The 27,634-nt window shown below is 19.9% G+C and overlaps 11 protein-coding genes across 11 annotated transcripts; 2 read left to right on the plus strand and 9 right to left on the minus strand. All coding sequences in view use genetic code 6, as the record gives it.

Moving 5' to 3' along the window:
• Nucleotides 1–2,002: 2,002 nt before the first annotated feature.
• Nucleotides 2,003–4,412, minus strand: TTHERM_001388156 (kinase domain protein). The gene is made up of 11 exons (XM_012800076.1): nucleotides 4,240–4,412; nucleotides 3,714–4,055; nucleotides 3,422–3,598; nucleotides 3,312–3,370; nucleotides 3,126–3,245; nucleotides 3,048–3,066; nucleotides 2,653–2,980; nucleotides 2,550–2,607; nucleotides 2,361–2,488; nucleotides 2,238–2,301; nucleotides 2,003–2,058 (listed from the first exon to the last, which is right to left on the minus strand). Exons 1-10 carry the CDS (start codon nucleotides 4,376–4,378, stop codon nucleotides 2,244–2,246), a joined length of 1,428 nt encoding a protein of 475 aa, XP_012655530.1. The 5' UTR covers nucleotides 4,379–4,412; the 3' UTR covers nucleotides 2,003–2,058; nucleotides 2,238–2,243.
• A 1,784-nt stretch (nucleotides 4,413–6,196) lies between these two features.
• TTHERM_001388157 (hypothetical protein) lies at nucleotides 6,197–6,660 on the minus strand (the record flags this gene model as incomplete). The annotated part of the gene is made up of 2 exons (XM_012800077.1): nucleotides 6,197–6,460; nucleotides 6,544–6,660. The coding sequence occupies 2 exons, from the start codon at nucleotides 6,658–6,660 to the stop codon at nucleotides 6,197–6,199; spliced, it is 381 nt and encodes a 126-aa protein (XP_012655531.1).
• A 1,631-nt stretch (nucleotides 6,661–8,291) lies between these two features.
• On the minus strand, nucleotides 8,292–8,612 carry TTHERM_001388158 (hypothetical protein; the record flags this gene model as incomplete). The annotated part of the gene is made up of 1 exon (XM_012800078.1): nucleotides 8,292–8,612. The coding sequence occupies one exon, from the start codon at nucleotides 8,610–8,612 to the stop codon at nucleotides 8,292–8,294; it is 321 nt and encodes a 106-aa protein (XP_012655532.1).
• Nucleotides 8,613–10,123: 1,511 nt separating this feature from the next.
• TTHERM_001388159 (transmembrane protein, putative) lies at nucleotides 10,124–11,300 on the minus strand (the record flags this gene model as incomplete). Its single annotated transcript, XM_012800079.1, has 7 exons — nucleotides 10,124–10,404; nucleotides 10,495–10,565; nucleotides 10,623–10,741; nucleotides 10,846–10,913; nucleotides 10,972–11,043; nucleotides 11,109–11,177; nucleotides 11,246–11,300. 7 exons carry the CDS (start codon nucleotides 11,298–11,300, stop codon nucleotides 10,124–10,126), a joined length of 735 nt encoding a protein of 244 aa, XP_012655533.1.
• A 6,181-nt stretch (nucleotides 11,301–17,481) lies between these two features.
• On the minus strand, nucleotides 17,482–19,681 carry TTHERM_01388160 (kinase domain protein; the record flags this gene model as incomplete). The annotated part of the gene is made up of 9 exons (XM_001029646.2): nucleotides 17,482–17,784; nucleotides 17,846–17,903; nucleotides 17,948–18,275; nucleotides 18,339–18,357; nucleotides 18,417–18,539; nucleotides 18,606–18,664; nucleotides 18,720–18,896; nucleotides 19,008–19,349; nucleotides 19,543–19,681. 9 exons carry the CDS (start codon nucleotides 19,679–19,681, stop codon nucleotides 17,482–17,484), a joined length of 1,548 nt encoding a protein of 515 aa, XP_001029646.2.
• A 1,271-nt stretch (nucleotides 19,682–20,952) lies between these two features.
• Nucleotides 20,953–21,315, minus strand: TTHERM_001388162 (transmembrane protein, putative; the record flags this gene model as incomplete). The annotated part of the gene is made up of 1 exon (XM_012800080.1): nucleotides 20,953–21,315. The coding sequence occupies one exon, from the start codon at nucleotides 21,313–21,315 to the stop codon at nucleotides 20,953–20,955; it is 363 nt and encodes a 120-aa protein (XP_012655534.1).
• Nucleotides 21,316–21,403: 88 nt separating this feature from the next.
• TTHERM_001388165 (hypothetical protein) lies at nucleotides 21,404–21,687 on the minus strand (the record flags this gene model as incomplete). Its single annotated transcript, XM_012800081.1, has 2 exons — nucleotides 21,404–21,548; nucleotides 21,605–21,687. The coding sequence occupies 2 exons, from the start codon at nucleotides 21,685–21,687 to the stop codon at nucleotides 21,404–21,406; spliced, it is 228 nt and encodes a 75-aa protein (XP_012655535.1).
• Nucleotides 21,688–21,790: 103 nt separating this feature from the next.
• Nucleotides 21,791–22,905, minus strand: TTHERM_01388180 (hypothetical protein; the record flags this gene model as incomplete). Its single annotated transcript, XM_001029648.1, has 3 exons — nucleotides 21,791–21,958; nucleotides 22,534–22,571; nucleotides 22,806–22,905. 3 exons carry the CDS (start codon nucleotides 22,903–22,905, stop codon nucleotides 21,791–21,793), a joined length of 306 nt encoding a protein of 101 aa, XP_001029648.1.
• A 1,307-nt stretch (nucleotides 22,906–24,212) lies between these two features.
• Nucleotides 24,213–24,455, plus strand: TTHERM_001388181 (transmembrane protein, putative; the record flags this gene model as incomplete). The annotated part of the gene is made up of 1 exon (XM_012800082.1): nucleotides 24,213–24,455. The coding sequence occupies one exon, from the start codon at nucleotides 24,213–24,215 to the stop codon at nucleotides 24,453–24,455; it is 243 nt and encodes an 80-aa protein (XP_012655536.1).
• Nucleotides 24,456–25,085: 630 nt separating this feature from the next.
• Nucleotides 25,086–26,374, plus strand: TTHERM_01388190 (hypothetical protein; the record flags this gene model as incomplete). Its single annotated transcript, XM_001029649.1, has 3 exons — nucleotides 25,086–25,361; nucleotides 25,670–25,711; nucleotides 26,333–26,374. The coding sequence occupies 3 exons, from the start codon at nucleotides 25,086–25,088 to the stop codon at nucleotides 26,372–26,374; spliced, it is 360 nt and encodes a 119-aa protein (XP_001029649.1).
• Nucleotides 26,375–26,568: 194 nt separating this feature from the next.
• TTHERM_01388200 (hypothetical protein) lies at nucleotides 26,569–27,010 on the minus strand (the record flags this gene model as incomplete). The annotated part of the gene is made up of 3 exons (XM_001029650.2): nucleotides 26,569–26,765; nucleotides 26,820–26,891; nucleotides 26,962–27,010. The coding sequence occupies 3 exons, from the start codon at nucleotides 27,008–27,010 to the stop codon at nucleotides 26,569–26,571; spliced, it is 318 nt and encodes a 105-aa protein (XP_001029650.2).
• Nucleotides 27,011–27,634: the final 624 nt, after the last annotated feature.

Genomic DNA, 27,634 nt, shown 5'->3' on the forward strand with positions numbered 1-27,634 from the left:
ACTTCCTATTTTTAATATAAAGTTAATTCGGCATTTATTTTCTCATCAAAAATCATTCTAAAATATTAATTACTTCCTATTTTTAATATAAAGTTAATTCGGCATTTATTTTCTCATCAAAAATCATTCTAAAATATTATTACTAGTCTAATTTGAATATGAAAGTTAATTCAGCATTTATTTTCTCATCAAAAATCATTCTAAAATATTAATTACGCTCTATTTTGAATATAAAGTTAATTCAGCATTTATTTTCTCATCAAAAATCATTCTAAAATATTAATTACTATCTATTTTGAATATGAAAGTTAATTCAGCATTTATTTTCTCATCAAAAATCATTCTAAAATATTAATTACTAGCTATTTTGAATATGAAAGTTAATTCAGCATTTATTTTCTCATCAAAAATCATTCTAAAATATTAATTACTAGCTATTTTTAATATGAAAGTTAATTCGGCATTTATTTTCTCATCAAAAATCATTCTAAAATATTAATTACTTCCTATTTTTAATATAAAGTTAATTCAGCATTTATTTTCTCATCAAAAATCATTCTAAAATATTAATTACCTCCTATTTTGAATATAAAGTTAATTCAGCATTTATTTTCTCATCAAAAATCATTCTAAAATATTAATTACCTCTATTTTGAATATGAAAGTTAATTCAGCATTTATTTTCTCATCAAAAATCATTCTAAAATATTATTTACTATCTATTTTGAATATGAAAGTTAATTCAGCATTTATTTTCTCATCAAAAATCATTCTAAAATATTAATTACTAGCTATTTTGAATATAAAGTTAATTCAGCATTTATTTTCTCATCAAAAATCATTCTAAAATATTAATTACAGCTATTTTGAATATGAAAGTTAATTCAGCATTTATTTTCTCATCAAAAATCATTCTAAAATATTAATTACGAGCTATTTTGAATATGAAAGTTAATTCAGCATTTATTTTCTCATCAAAAATCATTCTAAAATATTAATTACTTCCTATTTTTAATATAAAGTTAATTCGGCATTTATTTTCTCATCAAAAATCATTCTAAAATATTAATTACTCCCTATTTTGAATATGAAAGTTAATTCAGCATTTATTTTCTCATCAAAAATCATTCTAAAATATTAATTACTTCCTATTTTTAATATAAAGTTAATTCAGCATTTATTTTCTCATCAAAAATCATTCTAAAATATTAATTACGAGCTATTTTGAATATGAAAGTTAATTCAGCATTTATTTTCTCATCAAAAATCATTCTAAAATATTAATTACATGCTATTTTTAATATAAAAGATAATTCAGCATTTATTTTCTCATCAAAAATCATTCTAAAATATTAATTACGGACTATTTTGAATATGAAAGTTAATTCAGCATTTATTTTCTCATCAAAAATATTTCTAAAATATTAATTACATGCTATTTTGAATATGAAAGTTAATTCAGCATTTATTTTCTCATCAAAAATATTTCTAAAATATTAATTACATGCTATTTTGAATATGAAAGTTAATTCAGCATTTATTTTCTCATCAAAAATCATTTTAAAATATTAATTACTTGCTATTTTGAATATGAAAGTTAATTCAGCATTTATTTTCTCATCAAAAATCATTCTAAAATATTAATTACGCTCTATTTTGAATACAAAAGATAATTTAACATTTATTATAACATCAAAAATCATTTTAAAATATATTTTACCTGTTTTTAATTTGAAAATAAATTGATGAATTTAAAATAAAAATGATTTAAGTAGATTTTAATGTTTTTTAAGGAATGCATATATGAGACATTATAATCTATTTGGTGAAAGATTTAAATTGAGAAGTAGTTAGTGAAAATAAAAAATATGACCTTCTAAAAGTATATAATAATTAATTGATAATCAATTTTCGAATTTATTTACTTCCTATTTATTATAAAAATAAATTTTATTGTTTAGCCTTTAAATTAATTACAAAAAATTACATCTTATTTTGTGTACTAATATAAATTTGGATGATTTAAAAAGGAAATTGATGATTAAAATAAGTTACTTGCTATTTTAGGATAAAAAAATAAATAATTTAAAAATAAAGCAATTGAAAGATTGCTTTCTAATTAATTTTAAATTAAATCTTATTTCGGAGAAGCTAATAAAAAGAAATTACTAGCTTTTATGTTAATTTAAGTAAAAATCAGTTTTTTTCTTAATAAAGAACAATTAAAAATTACTTACATGCTATCAAGTGTTAACATTAAAGAACTTTGTTGTGTTTAAAACAATAAAAAATGAATACTCTCTATTTTAATAATATTTTTATTGAGCTTTTTTTTGTAAAAACATTATTTTTGTAATTACAGTTAATTTTTTAGTTTTTCCTCCTAAATTTGCTATTTGTCTATTAAAGCTTTAATTTTTCCTTCTAGTTAGCTGATAGTCTCTTTAAGCATGAAATTTGCTTACTCTAATTCTGCTATTTTTGCTTCCTTTTTTATGAATTAATTTGATTAAAATGTGGATTGATTGAGTAAAATTTTAATTAATAACATAAACTATTTTTTGAGGGTCTTCATTCAACTCTTAGATTAAGATCTGCTAGTTTTTACTTTAAAAAATTTTTAAAAGCAGTAGATTTAAAATATTATCTTACATGATTGGATAAAACTTATTTGACAAATCCTAAACGAACTCAATATCATTTTTGAGTGAACTAGCCAGTTGTTAAGTATCTCCATCTATCATCTCAATAAGCATCTCATCTAACTAAAATTCTAAACAAATAATTCCTTTTAAAACAATTAAAGCCTCTTTAATGGGCAATCTATTCCTTGGGACAAATTAAGTTAATCCATCAATAAGTTATTAAAGGTTTTTGTGATAAACAAAATTTTAAAACTCACCATCATAATTCAATGCCCTATGCTTATTAAGCACTAAGTTGAAATCTATTCCCTAAACAAGAGAATAAATTATATATCCTATTTATTTATTTATTTATTTTAAATTAGCTAATTGAAATTAATAGTTTTTTATTTAATTTAATACCTAAAGAACATGCTTCGCTCTAATAAATTTACAAAAATAAGCTAATTAGCATTTAATTAGTTAAATTAAAGTATTTACTCTGTTACTTGGTTCTTGTTTGACTTTAACCCCTAGTTTTTAATATTCATCATAATAAACCTTACCTATTTTATCAGTTGGGTCATGACATTCTGGTGCTTGATAAAAAAAGTTTCCCATCTTAAAATTTTATTAATTGAATGAATTATATTTATTGTTAGTGTTGAAATAGAGATTGATTTATACATATTGATTGGGGGAATAACCAGATTTAACTGTCAATTTATCTGCTAATCCAAAATCAGCTGTAAATTATATATAGTGTAAAGTCTTGTTGAGATTTGTTAATAATTTACAAACAACTGCATTTCCATTGTAGTCAATTAAGATATTGTCCATTTTCAAATCATTAACAAGACAGTTCTTAGAGTGAATATAGTAAAGGCCTTCAGTAATATCCTTAGCATATTTAATTGCTGATATTTCATTCAGTCTTTTGTTTAATTGACTTTCTATAATTTCTGTGAGAGTTCCTTTTTATACCATACATTAAGAATTTTTTGTAAAATGGGTTTAATTATTAATTTGTATTTATGCTTATTTAATAACAAGGTAAATTAAATAGATAGATATTAAAATATTTTGTACCCTAACACTCATTCAGAATTAAGTACATGAACTATTTTCCTTCAAATGAATCTAAAAGACTGACTACATAAGGAGAGCCTCTACATTATTTGAGAATATCTATTTCTTATCCCACTTTACTATAAACTTCATCATCAAGATTTCCCTAAAGATCTCTCACTTAAACACCTTTGATAGCATATCTCATTTAAGTTTTCAAATCTTTTGCTAACAAGACTAATCCTTGTGCTCCCTACCCTAAAAACCTAAAATCAGAGTAGCCTTTTTTAGTTAATTCAATTTTCATAGAGTAATACATTGAAGCTTGTTAAGAATTCAACTTAGGTTCTTTGATGTCAGAAACTTTTGGTTTATCAAGTTAAAAATTTATTTAAGTTGGCATAAATTGATTAATTAGTTATTTATTGATTGTTGTGTGATTATAAAATTTTAAATTTTAAAGTTAACAAGTAGTAATTAATGTTTCAAAAGATATGTTTATAGGTCGAATTGATAAAATATTATTAATGATTTAAATCTCATTTACAGACTAGCTCAGGCTTATCAAGCATTTGGACACCCTTCATTTGATACATTTCTTTGACTTTCTTCCTGTTTTGAAGATGTTATGCCAATTTTTGTTTAGCCTCTTAAGAAGCCTTAAGATTTTAGCTGATAATATCCATTTTTAATATTACAATTTTTTTTAATCAAGCAAATTAATTTGAATAAATTAATTATGTTCCAACAAGCAATATTTCTTAATTTTTAAAGGTTTATTTTTTGTTAAAAACTGGTGTAAATTAGTTAATTTGCAATTAGAATATTTAACAGACAAAAATTTTCTTTTATATAAATTATAAATATTACGTATTATTTTAGATAATTACATCAATAAAATTTATATCTGCATACTTTGGATCGTCATTTGAATCATCATACAATATAATATGACATCATATATCAGATAAGCGAGTACATAACAAATATAAATTTACAAAACAACTAGCCAACGAAGAAGATTAGGCCTCTACAATTTTATCATTTAAATTGTAAAAAAGGACAAAATTTTTAACTTTAAATAAATATTAACAAATATATTTCACTTTTAAAACTTAATCTTTTTATATCCTGAATAAAATTTGCCATTTATCTTCAGAATAATGAAATATTAGTATATTGTATTAGGAATCTAATTTTAGATTATAAAATATAATAGCAAAACAAAAGTATAATTTATAGCATAGTTCATCTAATAAATGAAATTTAGTTACCAAATTTATCACAAGTTAAATTTTAAAAGAAGAAAAAATGTATGACTATAAACATAAATTAGCATTTTATTGATTTCTAAACCAAAATTATTTGTTATTCTAAATAATTTCATCGTTAGAATTAAAATAAGGTCAATTAGTATATTTGCTTATAAATATAAAGTATAAATCAACAAAATAAACTAATAAGTTATAATATAGATAATAGAATTAATAAATATTAGATGCAATATTATTTAAACATTTTTATTCTCAGAAAGAATTCAATTTCTTTTAAAAATAACTAGCTATAAAAAGCAAATAATCCAACCTAGAAGTTATTTTTTATCCTTTAAAATTTTATCAACAGAATTTATTTTTAATAAAACATCAATCACTAAATGCTACTAAATAGATTATTTGAATGTAAAGCAACTTACTTAAGAAATATACAAAAAAATCTTAGTAAACACCTTTTTCTTCCATAAATTGAATTAATGTATGAAACTCCCTCTAAATAATTTGTTTGTTTGACTGAAATATCTACAAAATCCAAACTATTATTTTTTACTGATTTAAATATTTTCCTTTTTAGCTTATTTACTGTATAAGAAATTCTCACCTATTTATACCATAAAAAGTTTGATATAATTATAAATGCAGATATTTTAGCATAATCTAGCTATGAAACATTATATCAACTGATTATTATTTTTATTGTTAGAAATGGTTTTCTTTCAATATAAAAAATATTAATTAGATAGCTATTAGAATATTAATCAAATCAAATTTTCCTCCTTTACTTAGACTAAACACCTCTCTAATTATTAGCTAAATATAGATTCCTTTAAAGTGAAGTAATGAAAATATGTTTATAATAATTATCCAACGTCATAAAAGAATCAAATATTCTGATGTCATTAATGACTTTTGAAAATATATATGAATGAATAATAAATAGATACTAACATTTTAAATTATTAATAGTAAATGAGGTGAAAAAAATAAAAGGAATATTAAATATCTCAAAGTAAATTAAAAAGAATCAAAAGAAGGAAGCTTTATTTTATTTTTAAATAGTAGGAAATATGATAAACAAAAAACTTCAACATAATGAATAAAATCATTAACAAATATGCATTAATTACTTAGAATTATATTTTTAATATTATTTTTATGGAAATTCTTTTTCGCTGATGTCTCAATCATTTCCTTTTTCAACTTTTATCTACCTTGGATTTTAAATATAATTCAGAGGAAAGCTTTTTTAAGTATCTAAGCATGCAAAAATGAGGATAGAAAGAACATTTTAAAGCTATTTTGTTAAAATCTTTCAAATATTTTGTCCGATTTAGCATTTATTTTAAAAAGCTAATTAAAATATATAAAATTATTTATCTTTGCTTGCATTTTTTCTATAAAAATTCTCAATATATATTTTTGATCTAAAAATCTGTTTGCCAGCGATAAAATGGCCTATTTAGGAAATAATAAATATTTTAAACTTGTTTCAGCCTATTTTTTTTAAATTTAAAATTAACCATAATATAAAACCATAAACATGTATTTATTTTAAATTCAAATCATGAGATTATTACTCCTTTTTTCCATTTGTGCAAGAGGTTGAAAACATAACTTTTCTAAATTAAAAGGTTCTTTGTCAGACAAAAAAGCCATTAATTTGTAATTTTGTTAGGTTCTTACTCAATTCGCATTCTAAATTTCTGCTATATCTTTTAGAAGTTTATTGTTATTTGTTATTTATTTAGTTTTCTATGGATGGACAAAAAATTAACTCCAAAAATGATTTTTAAAGTTGCTATTAGACCATATTTATTGCAAAAGCACAATCATCATTCATTTAAACCTAGTTTCCCTTAATGACGCATATGTGCCTGTCTTCTAAATTCACACTAAGTAGTACTTGAGATGGCTCATGTGCTAAAATTTATCCAATAGTCTTTTTGATTAATCAATAAAAAGCTTTATTTGCTATATTTTTCATATTGCCATCTATTTTAATATAATTGACTGTTTTCTTAAAACTTTATTAATTACTATGATTTATCTATCTAATGTAAATGTATTAATAATTAATTTCATTATATCTTTTAAATAAATAAAAATAAGAATCAATATTTAGAGATTTTTTAAGAAAAATAATTTTTAGAAAAAATAGGATTATTAAAATGAGAAAACTAATTTCTTACATGTGATTTGAGTTAAAACTTAAAAAAATTAATTTTAAACAAAAACAAAAAATTGAAAAATATATTGTGGTTTTCAAAAAGTTGGAAACACAAAATAATTTTTAAGAAAAACTCATAATATATCAATAGTTAAAAAATATGTAACAAAATTTCTTCTTTTCTATCTGATATATAAAACATTAAGGTACTTTTAAAATATATTTCCTTTAATCATTACCATTAAAACATAGTTAGCCTCTATAGTGTCCTAGGTTATACTTCCTTTTAAAGCGTTTATTTATTTTTTTATTTTTCTTATTAGCTTATTTGCTTTAATAGAAATTATCACCATCTTATATCATAAAATTTGATATAATTAAACATGCAGTTGCTTAACATAAAGGATCTATGAAACATTCTATCAACTGATTATCATTATTATTGTTAGAAAGGGTTTGCTTTCAATATAAAAAATATTAAATAGCTATTAGAATATTTATCAAATCAAATTTTCCTCCTTTACTAAGATTAAATGACTATCTAATTATTATCTAAGCATAGATCCAGTTAAGGAAAATAATGCAAATATGTTTATAATAATTAACCAATGCTTTTAAGAATAAAATATTCTATTTTCATAAATAACTTTTAAAATCAAAAATGAATGAATAATAGATACTAACATTTTAAATTATTAATATTAAATAAGGGGGAAATAATAAAAGAATATTAAATATCTCAAAATAAATTAAAAAGAATCATAAGAATGAAGCTTTGTTTTATTTTTAAAAAGCAGTAAATATGATTTACAAAAACTTGTAAATATTGAATAAAATCATTAACATATATGCATTAATTACTTAGTATCTTATTATTAATATTATTTTTTATGGAAATTATTTTTTGCTTTTGTCTCAATCAACACCTTTTTCAACTTTTTCTACCTTGGATTTTAAATATAATTTTAACGATAACTTTTTTAAGTGCTTAAGCATACTAAAATGAGGCTAAAAAGAATATTTTTAGAGCTATTTTACTAAAATCTTTCAAATATTTTATCTGATTTAGCATTTATTTTGTAAAACCAATTAAAATAAATAAAATTATCTATCTTTGCTTTCTTTTTTTCTTTCGTAATCGTATATATATTTTTTTCATCATTACATCTCTCTCTCAGTGATAAAAATGGCCTATAATTTAGGAAATAATAGATATTTTAAACTTCTATAAGCCTATTTTTTAAAGTATAGAATTAACCATAATATAAAATCATGAAAATTTATTTACCTTAAATTCAAATCATTAGACTTTTACTCCTTTTTTCGATTTGTGTAAGAGAGAGAGAAAACATAGCTTTTCTAAACTTAAGCATATTTTTTCAGACAAAAAAGCAAGAATTTTCGAATTTTGTTAGGTTCTTTCTCGATTCGCATTCTAAATTCTGCTAAATCTTTTAGAGATTTAGTATTATTTATCATTTGTTTACTTTTCTTTAGAAAGGTAAGCACAATAACTCTAAAAATTATTTTTAAACTAAACCATATTTATTGCAAAACACAATCATCATTTATTTAAACTTAATTTCCCTTAATGGTATAAGTGTGCCTATCTTCTAAATTCTAACTAAGTAGTACCTCAGATGATTGGTCTAATAAAACTTATTCAATAGTCTTTTTGATTAATCAATAATGAGCTTTTGGTAGATATATTTTTTATTTCGCCATCTTTTTTAAAGAAATTGACTATTTTTGGTATACTTTAGTTAATAATATTATTAATTTAATCTAAATGTATTAAGAAAGGAATTTATTTTATTATATATTTTAAATAAAGAAAATGAAGAATAAATATGAAGAGATTGGGCACAAAAAATATTTTTTAGAAAAAATAAAAATGATAAGAATACTAAAAATAATATTTTGCCTCATATTATTTTCCATTTAATAAATGAAATAATCCTACTAACTTATTTGCTTGAAAATCATTTGAAAAAATATCATAAACTTTCAATAAAAAGGTTACAGCTTCTTTTTAAATATTTTCATTCATTTATCCCTCTCCTAAATAAACAATTCCTTAAAATAATTTTGGTTTTAATTCTACGACTTTTAATTAATATTTTATGATTTCTTCATCCATTTTGATAAAATAATCAATGACTCCTCAAAAGATGTTAGAATAAACACTATATTCATTTGCTTTATAGAAGTAGTTATAGAGTTTCAAACTTTAAATTAAGAAGAAAAGAAAATATTCAAATTGTTTCTGGTTAACTTAAAAAACCTTATTGTATCATTTCCTAGATTAAGCTGAATTACTTAAGCTCAATTAAAAATTACTTACTTGATATAAGCTCCAACTGGTTATGGTTTTATTTCAAAAAACCTTTTATAAATACTCCTTAAACTCTTCTACTTTTCCAACTAATAAAAAAGAAATTCTTATTAAACACTCGAATCAAAGTCTAAAGCTTTTGAGAAACTCTGAATAACCTTTAACTCTTTTTTTAAACTTAGTACAAACGTCCTAAATAAAAAATAGATTATTTAAGTAAAAGATATGAATTAATTTGTCTCTTCGTAAATTTATTACTAACCATTTTTGATATTCAAATCGGTTGATAGTATTTTAATTTATTTAACAAAATTACTTCCTATTTAATTTTTATATCATTTTCTTTTTAAATTATTCAAATATTTTACAATCTAATTTATAATTTACAACAATTAATTATAGGGCGTTGCCTATAATTTTTCTCAATATGTTATTTAAGGAAGAGGTTCAAAATCAAATTTGTTGTTTTTTAAATTTCAATAGATATTTGCAATCATTACTTAAAAATATTAATAGCAAAAGTAATTCAGGAGTATAATATTTAATTCAAGACAAACAATTTTTTATTTTCATAAATACATATTAAAAAAAATAATTTGAAATAATTTTGAATGTATTTTTATTTTAAAAAAATTTTTTTTGAAGTTTTGATTAATCAGTTTATTGTAATTTAAAATAATTTAAATATTTGTTGAATTATATCTAAAAATACTATTTTTTTCATATTAAAAAAAAAAATATTTAAATTTAAACGACAATATAGAAAACATAAAAATTATATCACTAAATCATAATAAATTTAATATTGAGTATAGTAATTCAGGTTATTACTTTATTTTTATAACAAACAAAAAAATATATATAAAAAAAAGAGTATCACTGATTTCTTGAATTGTGTTCCATTATTCTAAACAAATATTGTTGTGTGCTTCCTGACTTTTTTAAAGGAAATAATTAATTATATTAGATGGTTTTAAAAATAAATGAGAAAAATAATTAACATCATATAAATCATTAATTAATTACTTTCTATTATTTTAATTTATATTAAATATGCTTTTAGTCTTCTGCCACAAATAATTTATATAAAATTTACCCTAATTTATTAAAATGTTAAATGAGAAAATTAATAAATATTATTTCAAATAGTTTACTTTCTATTAAATTAGGAGGTATTAATTAATTAGATTCTTAGTAAATTTATTACCAACTATTTTTGAAATTTGAATTGGTTGATAGGATTTTAATTTTAGCTATTTAACAATATTACTTCCTATTTTATTTTAGTTTTTCTATCATTTTCTTTTTAAATCATTCAAATATTTTACAACCTAATTTACAGTTTAAATTAATTAATTAATTAATTATGTTAAATACTTACTCACTGAATTAGATATTAAATTTTATTTTTATAACACTATTAAACTTTTCAAAAATATTACTATCTATTTTTAAAAAGATTAACTCAAATTATTAATTCAAATTAATATAATAAAAGTTTACTCGCTAAATTTTTCAATACAAAATATATATTCTATATCTTCTATTTATTTATCTTCTACAAATCATTACCACCTATTATTCATAAAATTATTAAATTCAATAATTTTGAATTAAAAACGTTCCTCAATTTTACTCACTCTTTTTAATTTTTGTTTTAGTCATCATTTATTTATCATAAAAAGTCATTCTAAAATATTAATTACGCTCTATTTTGAATATGAAAGTTAATCCAGCATTTATTTTCTCTTCAAAAATCATTGTTAAATATTAATACCTCCTATTTTGAATATGAAAGTTAATTCAGCATTTATTTTCTCATCAAAAATCATTCTAAAATATTTATTACTGCCTATTTTGAATAAAAAAGTAAATTTAGAATTTATTTTCTCATTAAAATCAATCTAAAATATTAATTACATCCTATTTTAAATATGAAAGTTAATTCAATATTTATTATTCTATATTTAATTTCTCATCAAAAATGATTCTAAAATATTAATTACAGTCTATTTTAAATATTAAAAATAATTCGGCATTTATTTTCTCATCAATAGTCTTTCTAAAATATTAATTACTTTCTATTTAGAATATGAAAATTAATTCATCATTTATTGTGTCACAAAAATCATTTAAAAATATTAATTACTTCCTATTTTGAATATAAAAGTTAATTTAGCGTTTATTTTCTCATGAAAAATCATTCTAAAATATTAATTACATCCTATTTTTAATATGAAAGTTAATTCAAGATTTATTTTCTCATCAAAAATCATTCTAAAACATTAATTACATCCTATTTTGAATATGATAGTTAATTAAGCATTTAATTTCTCATCAAAAATCATTCTAAAATGTTAATTACTCTCTATTTTAATATGAAAATTAATTCAGCATCTATTTTCTCATCAAACATCATTCTAAAAATATTAATTACAATCTATTTTGAATATAAAAGTTAATTAATTATTTATTTTCTCATCAAAAATAACTCTAAAATATTAATTACCCACTTTTTTGAATAATAAAGTTAATTCAGCATTCATTTTCTCATTAAAAATCGTTCTAAAATGTTAATTACTAACTAATTTGAATAAGATAATTTATTCAGCATTTATTTTCTCATTAAAAATGATTGTTAAATATTAATTACAGTCTATTTTGAATATGAAAGTTAATTCAGCATTTAATTTCTCATCAAAAATCATTCTAAAATTTTAATTACACTCTATTTTAAATAGAAAAGTTAATTTAGAGTTTATTTTCTCATCAAAAATCATTCTAAAATATTAATTACATGCTATTTTTATATTAAAGTAAATTAAGTATTATTTTATCATTAAAATCATTCGAAAATATTCATTACAGTCTATTTTAAATACCAAGTTAAAATTAATTCAACGCTTATAACCTATCAAAACATTCTAAAATATTAATTACAGTCTATTTAGAATATTAAAAATAATTTGGAATTTTATCATAAAAAAAATTCTAAAATATTAATTACGTTCTATTTTGAATATTAAAATTAATTAAGCATTTATTTTCTCATCAAAAATTATTTTAAAATGTTAATTACTTCCTATTTAGAATATGAAAGTAAATTAAGCATATATTTTAACAAAAAAATCATTCTAAAATAATAATTACATCCTATTTTAAAAATGAAAGTTAATTTAGCCCTTATTTTCTTATCAAAAATCATTCTGAAATATTAATTACAGTCTATTTTGAATATGAAAATTAATTTAGCCTTTATTTTATCATATTAAATCATTCTAAATTAATAATTACATCCTATTTTGAATATGAGAGTTAATTCAGCATTTATTTTCTTGTCAAAAATTATTGTATAATTACAGTCTATTTAGGATATTTAAAATAATTTAGAATTTATTTTCTTATCAAAAATCATTCTAAAATATTAATTACATTCTATTTAGAATATGAAAGTTAGTTCAGTATTTATTTTCTCAATAAAAATCATTCTAAAATATTAATTACAATCTATTTTGTATCAGAAAGTTAATTCAGCAATTATTTTAAAAATCATTTTAAAATATTAATTACGCACTATTTTGATTAAGAAAGTTAATTTATTTTTTCATCAAAAATCATTGTTAAATATTAATTACATGCTATTTTGTATATGAACATTAATTCATAAAATATAATTTTAAAATAGTAATACCCACTATTTTGAATAACAAAGTTAATCCATCTTTTATTTTCTCAACAAAAATCATTTTAAAATATTAATTACAAGCTATTTTCATAAAAATATTGATTCAGCATTTATTTTTTCATAAAAAATCATTCTAAAATATTAATTACAGTCTATTTTGAATATGAAAGTAAATTCAGCATTTATTTTCTCACCAAAAATCATTCTAAAATATTAATTACATGCTATTTGAATATGAAATTTAATTAAGTATTTATAATCTCATCAAAAGTCATTCTAAAATATTAATTACGTGCTATTTTGAATATGAGGGTTAATTCAGCATTTATTTTTTTCATCAAAAATCATTCTAAAATATTAATTACATGCTATTTTGATTATGAAAGTTAATTCAACATTAATTTTCTCATCAAAATCATTCTAAAATATTAATTACCCGCTATTTTGAATTTAAAGTTTAATACAATTTTAATTTTCTTTTGAAAAATAATTCTAAAATATTATTTACATTCTATTTTGATAACAAAGTTAATCCATCTTTTATTTTCTTACCTAAATCATTCTAAAATATTAATTACAAGCTATTTTCATAAAAATATTAATTCAGCATTTATTTTATCATTAAAAATCATTCTAAAATATTAATTACCATCTATTTTAAATATGAAGTTAATTCAGCATTTATTTTTTTATCAAATATGAATTACATACTATTTTTAATATGAAAGTTAGTTTAGTTTTTATTTTCTCATTAAAAATGATTATTAAATATTAATTACAGCCTATTTTGAATATGAAAGTTAATTCAGCATTTATTTTCTCATTAAAAATGATTGTTAAATATTAATTACCCACTATTTTGAATAAAAAAGTAAATTCAAAATTTATTTTCTTATTAAAAATCATTTTAAAATATTAATTACTCTCTATTTTGAATATGAAAGTTAATTCTTTATTGATTTTTTCATCAAATATCATTCTAAAATATTAATTACAATCTATTTAGATTATGAAAATTAATTCAGCATTCATTTTCCATCATTAATCATTTTAAAATATTAATTACTTCCTATTTTGAATAAGATAGTAAATACAGCATTTATTTTCTAATAAGAATCATAGTTTAATATTAATTACTCACTATTTCGAATAAAAAATTTAATTCAGCATTTGTTTTCTCATCAAAAATAATGCTTTAATTATGATTACTTGCTATTTTGAATATTAGAGTTAATTCACTATTTATTTTCTCATTAAAAATCGTTCTAAAATATTAATTACTTGCTATTTTGAATATTAAATTATACATTTATTTTCTCATAAAAATTCATTCTAAACAATAAATTACATCCTATTATTAATATAATAGTTAATTCAGCATTCATTTTCTCATCATTAATCATTTTAAAATATTAATTACTTCCTATTTTGAATAAGATAGTTAATACAGCATTTATTTTCTAATAAGAATCATAGTTTAATATTAATTACCCCCTATTTCGAATAAAAAATTTAAATGAGCATTTGTTTTCTCATCAAAAATAAAGCTATAATAATTATTACTTGCTATTTTGAATATTAGAGTTAATCCAGCATTTATTTTCTCATTAAAAATTGTTCTAAAATATTAATTACTTGCTATTTTGAATATGAAAGTTTAATTCAATATTTATTTTCTCATCAAAAATCATTCAAATCAATAAATTACATCCTAATATGAATATGAGAGTCAATTCAGCATTTATTTTCTCATCAAAAATAATTGTTAAATATTAATTACATGCTATTTTTAATGTGAAAGATAATTTAGCATTTATTTTCTTATCAAAAATCATTCTAAAATATTAATTACAGTCTATTTTGAATTTGAAAGTTAATTCTTATCAAAAATCATTCTCAAATATTAATTACAATCTATTTTGAATATGAGATATAATTCAGTATTTATTTTCTACTCAAAAATCATTCTAAATCTTAATTACAGTCTATTTTTTTGAATATTAAAGTTAATTCAGCATTTATTTTCTTACCAAAAATTATTCTAAAATATTAATTACGTTCTATTTTGAATAAGTAAGTTAATTCTGAATTTATTTTCTTATCAAAAATCATTCTAAAATATTAATTACCCACTATTTTGAATAAGAAAGTTAAATCAGCCTTTATTTTAAAATCTTTATAAAATATTAATTACGCTCTTTTTGAATATGAAATTTAATTCAGCATTTATTTTCTTATCAAAAATAGTTCTAAAATATTAATTACGCTCTATTTTAATATGAAATTTAATTCAGTATTTATTTTTTCATCAAAAATCATTCTAAAATATTAATTACAATCTATTTTGTATAAGAAAGTTAATTCAGCATTTTATTTTCTCATCAAAAATCATTCTAAAATATTAATTACAGTCTATTTTGAATATGAAAGTTAATTCAACATTTATTTTCTCATCAAAAATCATTCTAAAATATAAATTACATGCTATTTTGATATTGAAAGTTAATTCAGCATTTATTTTCTCATCAAAAATCATTCTAAAATATTAATTACCCACTGTTTTTAATAAGAAAGTTAATTCAGTATTTATTTTCTCATCAAAAATCATTCTAAAATATTAATTACCCACTATTTTGAATAATAAAGTAAATTCAGCATTAATATTCTCATCAAAAATTAATTACAATCTATTTTGAATATGAAAGTTAATTCAGCATTTATTTTCTCTTCAAAAATCATTGTTAAATATTAATACCTCCTATTTTGAATATGAAAGTTAATTCAGCATTTATTTTCTAATCTAAAAGAATTCTAAAATATTAATTACCCACTATTTTGATTAGCAATTTAAATTCATCATTTATTTTCTCATAAAAAACCATAATAATATAATAATTACATTCTATTAAAATATGAAAGTTAATTCAGCATTTATTTCTCATCAAAAATCATTCTAAAATATTAATTACCCACTATTTTGAGTAAGAAAGTTAATTCAGTATTTATCATCTCATCAAAAATCATTCTAAACTATTAATTACATCCTATTTTGAATATGAGAGTTAATTCATCATTTATTTTCTCATCAAAAATCATTGTTAAATATTAATTACACTCTATTTTGAATAAAAAGTTAATTCATTATTTATCACCTCATTAAAAATCATTCTAAACTATTAATTACATCCTATTTTGAATATGAGAGTTAATTCATCATTTATTTTCTCATCAAAAATCATTATAAAATATTAATTACTTGCTATTTTGAATAAAAAAGTTGATTCAGCATTTATTTTCTCATCAAAAATCATTCTAAAATATTAATTACATCCTATTTTTAATTTGAAAATAAATTCAGCATTTATTTTCTCTTCAAAAATCTTCTTAAAAATAAATTACTGCCTATTTAAAATATGAAAGTTAATTCAGAATTTATTTTCTCATAAAATATCATTTTCTAAAATATTAAGTACCTCCTATTTTTGAATAAGAAAGTTAATTCAGCATCTATTCTCTCATCAAAAACCATTTTGATATTTTAATTACTCTCTATTTTTAATACAAAAGATATTGTAATATTTATAATAATATCAAAAATTATACCTGTTTTTATTTTGAAAATAAATTCATTAATTTGAGATCAAAAGGATTACATGCTATTTTGTAAATGTAAGTAGATTAGTACTTTATTTTAATTAATGTATGAGAAATTACAATCTATTTAAGTAAGTGAAAGATTAAAATTGAGTATTAGTTATGAATATAAAAATGTGACCCTCTAAAAGAATATGATAATTAATTTATAATCTTGATTTTCGCGTTTATTTACTTCCTGTTTAATATATAAATAAAATTTAGGATATAAAATAAAAGTTAATTGCAAAAAATTACATCTTTTTTTGTTAACTAAAATAAATTTGAATGATTTAAAAATGAAATCTATGATTTAAATAAGGTACTTGCTATTTTAGGAAGAGAAAAAATAAATAATCTAAAGATAAAAGCAATAGAAAGATATTACTTTCTAATTAATTTTAAATAAAAGCTTATTTAGACGAAGTTAATAAAAAGAAATTGCTAGATATTATTTGTTGTTTATTAAACTAGAAATAAGTTTTTTTTCTTAATAAAGAAACCTTTAAAATAACTTATATGCTATTAAGTATTAAAATTAAAGAATTTTTTTTAAATGATTAAAAGTGAATACTCTCTATTTAAATAATATTTTTATTGAGCTTTTTATTTAAAAACATTTTTTTTATAATTAAAATTAATCTTTTAATTTTTCCTCCTACTTTTGCTATTTGTCTATTTTAGCTTTAATTTTTTCATCTAATTAGCTAATAGTCTCTTTAAGCATGAAATTTGCTTACTCTAATTCTGCTATTTTTGCCTCCTTTTTAATAAAGTAACTTAATTAAATTGAGAATATATTGAATAAAATTTTGATTAATAACATAAAGTATTTTTTAAGGGTCTTCTATCTACTCTTAGATTAAACTCTATTAAACTTTTAGTATTTCCTCCTATTTTTGCTACTTGTCTACTGAAGCTTTAATTTTTTCTTCTAATTAGCTAATAGTCTCTTTAAGTATGAAATTTGCTTACTCTAATTCTGCTATTTTTGCCTCCTTTTTGATGAATTAACTTAATTAAATTGAGGATAGAATAAACAAAATTTTGATTAATAACATAAAATATTTTTTGAGGGTCTTCTTTCAACTCTTCGATTAAACTCTTCTAGTTTTTACTTGAAAAAAGTTAGAAAAAGCAGTAGATTTAAAATCTTCTTACATGATAGGATAAAACTTATTTGACAAATCCTAAATGAACTCGATTTCATTTTTGAGTGAACTAGCGTGTTGTTGAGTATCTCCATCTATCATCTAAATAAGCACATCGTCTAACTAAAATTCAAAACAAATAATTCCTTTTAAAACAATTAAAGCCTCTTTAATGGGCAATCTATTCCTTGGGACAAATTAAGTTAATCCATCAATAAGTTATTAAAGGTTTTTGTGATAAACAAAATTTTAAAACTCACCATCATAATTCAATGGCCTATGCTTATTAAGCACTAAGTTGAAATCTATTCCCTAAACAAGAGAATAAATTATATAACCTATATATATTATATTTTAAATTAGATAAATGAAACCAGTAGATTTTTTATTTTATTTAATACCTAAAGAACATGCTTCGCTCTAATAAATTTACAAAAACAAGATAATTAACGTTTAATTAGTTTAATTAAAGTATTTACTCTGTTACTTGGTTCTTGTTTGACTTATACCCCTAGTTTTTTATATTCATCATAATAAACCTTACCTATGATTTAGTCATTTGGGTCATAGCATTCTGGTGCTTGAAAAATAAAGTTTCCCATCTTATAATTTGTTGAATTGAGTTAATTAAATTTCTTTTTAGTATTGAGAAAAACTTTAATTTATACATATTGATTGGTTGAATAACCAGATTTAGCTGTCAGTTTATCTGCTAATCCAAAATCGGCTGTATATTAATTATATTGAGTATCAAGTCTTCTTTAGATTTGCTAATAATTTACAAACAACTGCATTTCCATTATAGTCAATTAAGATATTGTCCATTTTCAGATCATTAACAAGACAGTTCTTAGAGTGAATGTAGTAAAGGCCTTCAGTAATATCTTTAGCGTATTTGATTGCTGATATTTCATTCAGTCTTTTGTTTTAGTTCCTTTCTATGATTTCTTTCAGAGTTCCTTTTTGTACCATACAATAAAAATTATCTATAAAATTGGTTAAATAGTTAATTTGTATTTATATTTATTTAATAATAAGGTAAAATAGATAAATATTAAAATATTTTGTACCCTAACACTCATTTAGAACTAAGTACATGAACTATTTTCCATCAAATGAGTCTAAAAGACTGACTACGTAAGGAGAGCCTCTACATTGTTTGAGTATATCTATTTCTTATACCACTTTATTAAAAGCTTCATCATAAAGATTTCCCTAAGGATCTCTCACTTAAACACCTTTGATGGCATATCTCATTTAATTTTTCAAATTTTTTGCTAACAAGACTAATCCTTGTGCTCCCTACCCTAAAAACCTAAAATCAGAGTAGCCTTTTTCAGTTAATTCAATTTTCATAGAGTAATACATTGAAGCTTGTTAAGATTTCAACTTAGGTTCTTTGATGTCAGAAACTTTTGGTTTATCAATTTAAAAATTTACTAAATTTGGCATAAATTAATTAATTAGTTAATTTATTGATTAATTGATTGTTTTAATTATTAAAATGTTTTTAATTTTAAATTTAGCAAATAGTAATTAATGCATTAACAGATATATTTATGGATCGAAGTCACAAAATATTATTATGATTTAAATCTCATTTACTCATTAGTTCAGGTTTATCAAGCATTTGGACACCCTTCATTTTATACATTTCTTTGACTTACTTCCTGTTTTGAAGATGTTATGCCAATTTTTGTTTAGACTCTTAAGAAGCCTTGGGATTTTAGCTGATAATATTCATTTTTAATATTACAATTTTTTTTTAATCGAACAAATTAATTTGAATAAATTAATTATGTTCCAACAAACAATATTTCTTAATTTTTAAATGTTTATTTTTTGTTAAAAACTGGTATAAATTAGTAAATTTGCAATTAGAATATTTAACAGACACCAATTTTCTTTTACAGAAATTATAAATATTACATATCGCATCATATATAATCTATAAAATTTATATTTGCCAACTTTCAATAATCATACAATATAAATGACATCATCTATCAGATAAGAGAATACATAAAAAATATAAATTTACAAAACAGATAACCAAAAGACGAATATTAGGCCTCAAAAATCTCTCTATTTAAACTGTAAAAAAGGACAAATTTTCTAACTTTAAATATTATTAACATATATATTTCACTTTTAAAATTTAAGCTTTTTATATCCTGAATAAAATTTAATCAAATTTCTCAAATTATATTTAAAAAAAGAAAAAATGCATGACTTTAAACAGAAATTAGCATTGTGTTAATTTCTAAACCAAAATGATTTATTATTCTAAAAAATTTCATCATTAAAATTAAAATATGGTCAATTAATATACTTGATTTTAAATATAAAGTATCAAATAACAAAATAAACTTAAAAATTATAATATAGATAATGGAATTAACGAATATTAGATACAATTTTATTTAACCTTTTTTATTATCAGAAAGAATAAAGTTTCTTTGAAAATAACCAGCAGTAAATAGCAAATAATCTAACCTATAAGTTATTTTTTATCCTTTAAAATTTTATCAATAGAATTTATTTTTAACAAAACATCAATCACTAAATGATATGAAAAATATAATTTCAGTGTAAAAAACCTAATAATTTACTTAGCCAATATACAAAAAATCTTAGTAAACACCTTTTTCTTTAATTGACTTTATGTATGAAACTCCCTCTAAATAATTTGTCTATTAGACTGAAATATCTACAAAATACAATGCTATTATCTTTTTACTGCTTTAAATATTTTCTTATTAACTTGTTTACTGTATAAGAAATTCTCACCTATTTATATCATAAAAAGTTTAATGTAATTATATTTATAGTAGTTTTAGTATTATCTAGCCATGAAACATTCTATCAACTGATTATGGTTTTTATTGTTGTAAATGGTTTTCTTTATATAAAATCAAAATATTAGCTAAAAATAGATTTCGTTAAGGGAAGGAAGTAATGCAAATATGTTTATAATAATTATCGAATGTCATAAAAGGATAAAATATTCTAATGTCATTAATGACTTTTGAAAATAAATATGAATGAAAAATAAATAGATACTAACGTTTTAAATGATTAATAGTAAGTAAATGAGGGGGAAAAATAAGAAGAATATTATTTATCTCTAAGTAAATTAAAAAGAATCATAAGAATGAAGTTTTATTTTATTTTAAAAAAAGTAAATATAATTAATAAATAATTCTAAATATGAATAAAATCATTAACATATATAAGCATTAATTACTTAGAATTATATTATTAATATGATTTTTTAGGGAAATTATTTTTCGCAGATATCTCAACACCTTTTTCAACTTTTTTCTACATTGGATTTTAAGTATAATTCTGAGGAAAGCTTTTTAAGTATCTAAGCATGCTAAAATGAAGCTAGAAAGAACATTTTTAGAGTTATTTTATTCAAATCTTTAAATATTTTATATGATTTAGCATTTATTTTGTAAAGTCAACTCAATTAAATAAAATAATTTATCTTTGCTTGCTTTTTTTCTATAATAATGGTAGATATATATTTTTCATCTATTTATTTCTCTCTCAACAATAAAAATGGTTTATTTAGGAAATAATAGATATTTTAAACTTGCTTAAGCCTATTTTTTTATTAATTTAGAATTAAAAATCATATAAAACCATAAAACATATTTACCTTAAACTCAAATGATGAGATTGTTACTCCTTTTTTCCATTTTTGCTAGAGGTTGAAAACATAGTTTTTCTAAACTTAAACATACTTTTTCAGACAAAAAAAGCAATAATTTTCAAATTTTGTTAGGTTCTTACTCAATTTGCATTCTAAATTTTTGCTAATCTTTTAAAAATTTAACATCATTTGTCATTTCTTTACTTTTCTGTGGAAGAGTATAAGCAATAACTCCAAAAATGATTTTTAAAGTTGCTATTAGACCATATTTATTTCAAAATCATAATCATCATATATGTAAACTTAATTTTCCTAAATCGCATATATGTATCTATCTTCTAAATTCAAACTAAGTAGTACCTGAGATGATTGATCTACTAAAATGTTTTCAATAGTCTTTTTGATTAATCAATAAAGAGCTTTTGGTTGATATATTTTTTATTTCGCCATCTATTTTAATGTAATTGACTATTTTTCTTATTTATTAGTTAATAATATGATTTATCTTATCTAAATATATTAAAAAGGATTTTATTATATATTTTAAAAATAAAGTAAAAGAAGAATATATATTTAGAGATTGGGTACGAAAAATATTTTTTAGAAAAAATAGGATTATTAAAAATCAATACACTTTTTTCTTACATGAATATGATTTGAGTTAAAGATTAAAAAAATCCAAACAAAAAATTTAGAAAAAAATAAGGAATTAATAAAAAGTATAAATGGTAATAATTTTACTTTGAAGTTTTACATAACTAAAGTAATATAAGAATATCATTTTTTTATTTATAATCTTGAGGGTTGATTTAATAAGAATACTAAAAATAATATTTCGCCTCATATTATTTTCTTTTAAAAAGGAAATAGTTCTACTAATTTATTTATTGAAAGTAATTTGAAAAAATATCATAAACTTTCAATAAAAAGGTTACTGCTTCTATTTGAATATTTTCATTCATTTATCCCACTCCTAAATAAATAAAAGATTGCTTAAAATAATTTTGGTTTTAATTCTAAAGCTTTTAAATAAAATTGTTGACTTCTTTATCCATTTTGATAAAATCATAAATGATTCCTCAATAGATGTTAGAATATATTATATTCATTTGTTTTGTTTTGTAGAAGTGGTTATACAGTTTCAAATTTTAAATAAAGAAGAAAATAAAAGATTCAAATCGTTTCTAGTTAGCTTATAAAGCCTTACTGTAACATTTCTTAGCTTCAGTTGTGTTACTTAAGCTCAATTAAAAATTACTTTCTTTGATATTAACTTCAACTTGTTATGGTTTGATTTCAAAAAGCATTTTAGAAATACTCCTTAAACTCTTCTACTTTTTGAACTAATTATAAAGAAATTCCTAATTAAATACTCGAATCAAAGACGAAAGGTTTAGTTTCTAAAGCTTTTGATAAACTCTGAAAAACCTCTTACTATTTTTTTAAACATAGTATAAACACCATAAATAAAAAACATATTATTTAAGTAGAAGATATGAATTAATTTGATTCTTAGTAAATTTATTACTAATAATTCTTGATATTTAAATTATTTAATTGTATTTAATTTTAAATTATTCAATAGAATTACTTCCTATTTTAATTTTTATATCAATTTCTTTTAAATAACTCAAATATTTTACAATCTAATTTAGAATTTAAAATAATTAATAAAAGGGTGTTACTGAAAGCTTTTCTCTATATATTATTTAAGGAAGATGTTCAAAATTAAATTGTTGTTTTTTAAAGGCGTTTGAAATAAAAAAATACAGCTAAAAATTTTTAGCTCCTAAAAAATAAAAAATTATACTTTATAAATAAATAAATCTGAATATGTTTAAATCTCATTAGAGATACTAATAAATAAATATTGGATTTTATAAAATACACTAGTTGATTTTTTTAGATTTGATAATAATTAAAATCAATAAAGATTAAAATAAATAAATGTATTTATTGATAAACTTAAACTTGTTTTTAAAGATTAAATGTCTAAACTTCAGAAAGATATTATTGCAAGATTTAGAGCTAATCATTAATAAAAGAATACCTAATAAAACAAATTATCAAATAATAAATAAGATAATGTCTGATAATCTTAAAAGAAAGAAAATTAAGGTACTTTTTCTAATGCTTAATAAAAAATATATTGGCAAAGAAGCGGAGGAGTTTAATAATAATTTTTTTACTGCTAATAAATATTTAAAAAATTAATGAGAAAACTGTAAGAAATTATAGAAAATAACATTTAGATATATTGTATGAGACATCAATGAAAACTAAACCAAACTGAAATAAAAAACCTAAGTTTAGAAATGGAAATAATTCTTCTAATATGGATCAAATATTAAAGATCAAGAAGTATTCCATTAAGATATAAAGAAATTTCAAAATAAGCTAAATAGTTGTGTGTATTTCTAAGCATCCTCAGGTTGGTTTCAAAAATTTAAAAAACGATGGGGAATCTCTTATCGAACTCTAACATATGTTATATGTTATGTAAAAGTGATGTAATGAAATTGTCAAACTAGATATAGATAAGTTTTTATATGATATCAATAATTATAATTTAAAAAAGCTAAATAAAATAAATAATTACTTTTTATAAATATAGATGAAACTCCTTTATCTATAAATTTTTGACAAAACCAATAATGAAAAAGGAAAAAAAGAAGTTTTAGTTAGAGGTTTTACTAATAATTACAAAAGTTTCACATTTGTACTAAGTTTTGTCATTAGTATTACAATTTTACCTCCAATTATTGATTATTGGTAAATGACTGTAGTATAAAAAAGTTATAAATATATTTTCAGAATATTGCTTAACTATTAATAATTCTAATTCTTGGGTAACTGAAAATCTATACTTGATATATATCTCATCACTTTTTAATAACATGGAATATGATAAATAAAAAATCTAGATTTGCTTACTTCTACTTCATGACTCTAGCTCTGTTCATAAAATGAAACCTACTTTCTTCCTTTTTAAAATATATCCATATTGATGAATTTATATTACCTGCTGGTAGTACATCTTTTATACAGGTCTTTGATGTTTCTATTTATAAACCTTGCAAGAAAAGTATCAAAGAATATTTTAATGCCTGGATATAAGAATATGCTAATAATAACTTTTATACTAAATTATTCTAACTTAATAAAATCTTTAAATATAATTGATACTAAATTCGTGTAATAATATTAATAAAGATTCAATGTGGAAAGAATTTAAATATTGTGGCTTCACATTAAATTTAAACTATTCTAAATAATAATAACTTAACCCTGAATTAAATGATTTAAATTTTATTCAAAAATAAATAGAAAAGGACATATAAAATGTTGAAGAGAATTATTAATAATATTAAGAAATTCAAGAATTAATTAAAACTTAACCTGGATGGCTCAGCTCGTAGCATAAACTTATGAACTTTTTAAAAACTTAACATAAAAAACTCAATAATAATTAGATTAAATTGAATAAATGATGAAAAAAATAGGCAAAGAATATAGTGATTCAAACAAATCAATTGAAGAATGTGAAATTGAGTCATTAACAAAAAAAGAAGTTTTCGAATAATTATAAATAAGTTGTGATAAAGAAGAGTTTCTTTGTTTAAATTCTAATTAAATAGAAATTAAAGATAATTTAGACTTATAGCTAACTCAGAATGAAAATAATAGTGTATAAAAAACCACTATTGCTGGAATCAAATTAAAAAATAAATTTAATAACATTTTAATGAAAAAAAGCCTCCAAGTATATTTAGAAAATATTATGATAATGTATAAGATTAAATTATCAAAAATAAATCTTTTTAATTAAAGTAGCAATTTAAAATAAAAAATTAATGGAAATAGTGGTGATATCAGAAAATATATGATAAAAAGTTGAATATTTGTTTTATTTATAATATATTTTCTATAGTCTATTAATTCTATTTTTTTAAATAATTATTATTTAAAAAAAAATAATTAGGAATCATTTCAAAATTATTAATTTCTGCAGATAATTCTAATATGAATAAAATTATTTTAATTTTGAGTCGTTTCGTATCTCGGTTTTAGGAACTATCGGAATGCCAAGTACCTAGAAATCGAGAGATTATGGTAAAATCTTACAAATTTATAATTTTATAAAGATTTTATTAACTAATAATTGAAATAAATAAATTATGATGATAATGCTATTATTTTATAAAAAAAATTAAATAAATAATCTCATTATATATGAAAATAAAGAAGTAGTAATTAAATATTTAAAATCAATATTATTCATAAAAAATTTTAAATAAAGTAAATAAGATAAATATGGAATTAATTAATAAATAAATGGTAAAAGGTATTTTTGAAATAAAAAGAAATACCCCTAATAAATTTTGTAGAAAAATAATAACTGAAAAGTAATTAAATTAAGCTGATTGATTTTTTTTAATTTTATTTTTCAATTAAAAATATATAGCACTTCCAGAGGAAAGCAAGTCATTTGGCTTTAGAGCTATTTAAGTAATTAAATTTAAAATATTAATACTAATCCTTTAATTTCATTTAATTTTTATGATTTTAAGCTAATTTTATGCTTTCTATTTTTTAATTTTTTTATCATATTGTTTTATTAAATTAAACAAAATTTTTTTAGTATTTAATTTGAAGAAATTTGTTAGATTTTATGAAAAAAATTTTATTTTTTATCAATTAAATATATTTAATAATTAAATCAAATCAATTCAGTCTTATAAAATGAATGTAAATCAAAACTATTTATTATACTGAAAAATAAAATCACATTTTATAATTTTAAGATTTACTTTCCAAAGAAGATAAACATTTTATTAACATTTATATTTAAATTAATTTTATTTACATTACCTCATTAATGAAATTTATTAACATATGTAAATAAAATACATTAGCAAATATGCTAATAAATAGATTATATTTATGAAAATTAATATATTTTTAGTTTTTCATTAAAATTATAATTTTTATATTTAATAAATAATTATCAACATCAATATTTTAATAATTCTGTAATCTTATTATTTCTATTTTTGTTTTATGTTCTTGAGTATTCCTTTATACTTAAATTAAATTTGCTTGTATTATGTTAAATCATTGTCATCTACAGAATCACTTTCTAGATTTTAATTTTAGTCTTATGTTTCTATTTATTTTAATGAAAATAATGATTAATGCTGAAAATTAAATAAACCTTAACCTTCTAGATTATTATTATCATTATCATCATCTTAATTATCTTATTCTTCTTTAAATTCATCCTCATCATTTACTATTTATAAAATAACTATTAATTTAATATTAATAAAATTTATTAAAAATAATCAAATATAATTAATTACTTTTATATTGTTCAATATCATAAGATCTAGTTTTATTAATTTTAATCATTTTATTACTTGATTATTTGTTAAGAAATCAGATTTAAAGAGTTTTTTCTATGTCATCTTTCTAGGTCAAATAAAATAAACATGAGTATATTTATGTCTGATAAATAATTAATTAATTCATTTTCCTTTACATGTCTATATATAATCTCTATTTTAATGCTTTGAATTACTTTCTATTGTTTAGGCATCTATTTTATGACCTTTAAACATTTAATATTTTTATTATCCATTTGATTATTATGGTGAGGTACAACAAAATTTGTTGAGTGACTCAGTACATATCTTAGTACATTTTTTAGAAACATATTATTCTATTATAGTTATAAAAGTTTAGGAATTTCATTTTTCAACTGGAAATAGAATTTTTCTTGAAAAACTCCTAACCCTCTCTCAGTTAAACCAAAAAAAAACCCACTAAAATTTTTAAATAGCTTTGCCCTTGTACTGCTTTCTTTTAAAGTGCGATTCGTCGATTTCAACCATCTCACCATTTTCCCCTAAAACAATATTGGATAAAACCTCAAAGTAATAACATAAAACCATCTATTACTATCTTTTTCTAGCTAAGGCTAATTAATGAGAATTATTTTAAATTTTTTGTAAATAAAGTTTGATTAAAATTCAT

The sequence above is a fragment of the Tetrahymena thermophila genome (assembly GCF_000189635.1).
Source record: "Tetrahymena thermophila SB210 genomic scaffold scf_8254388, whole genome shotgun sequence".
In the NCBI taxonomy this organism is placed as follows: domain Eukaryota; phylum Ciliophora; class Oligohymenophorea; order Hymenostomatida; family Tetrahymenidae; genus Tetrahymena; species Tetrahymena thermophila.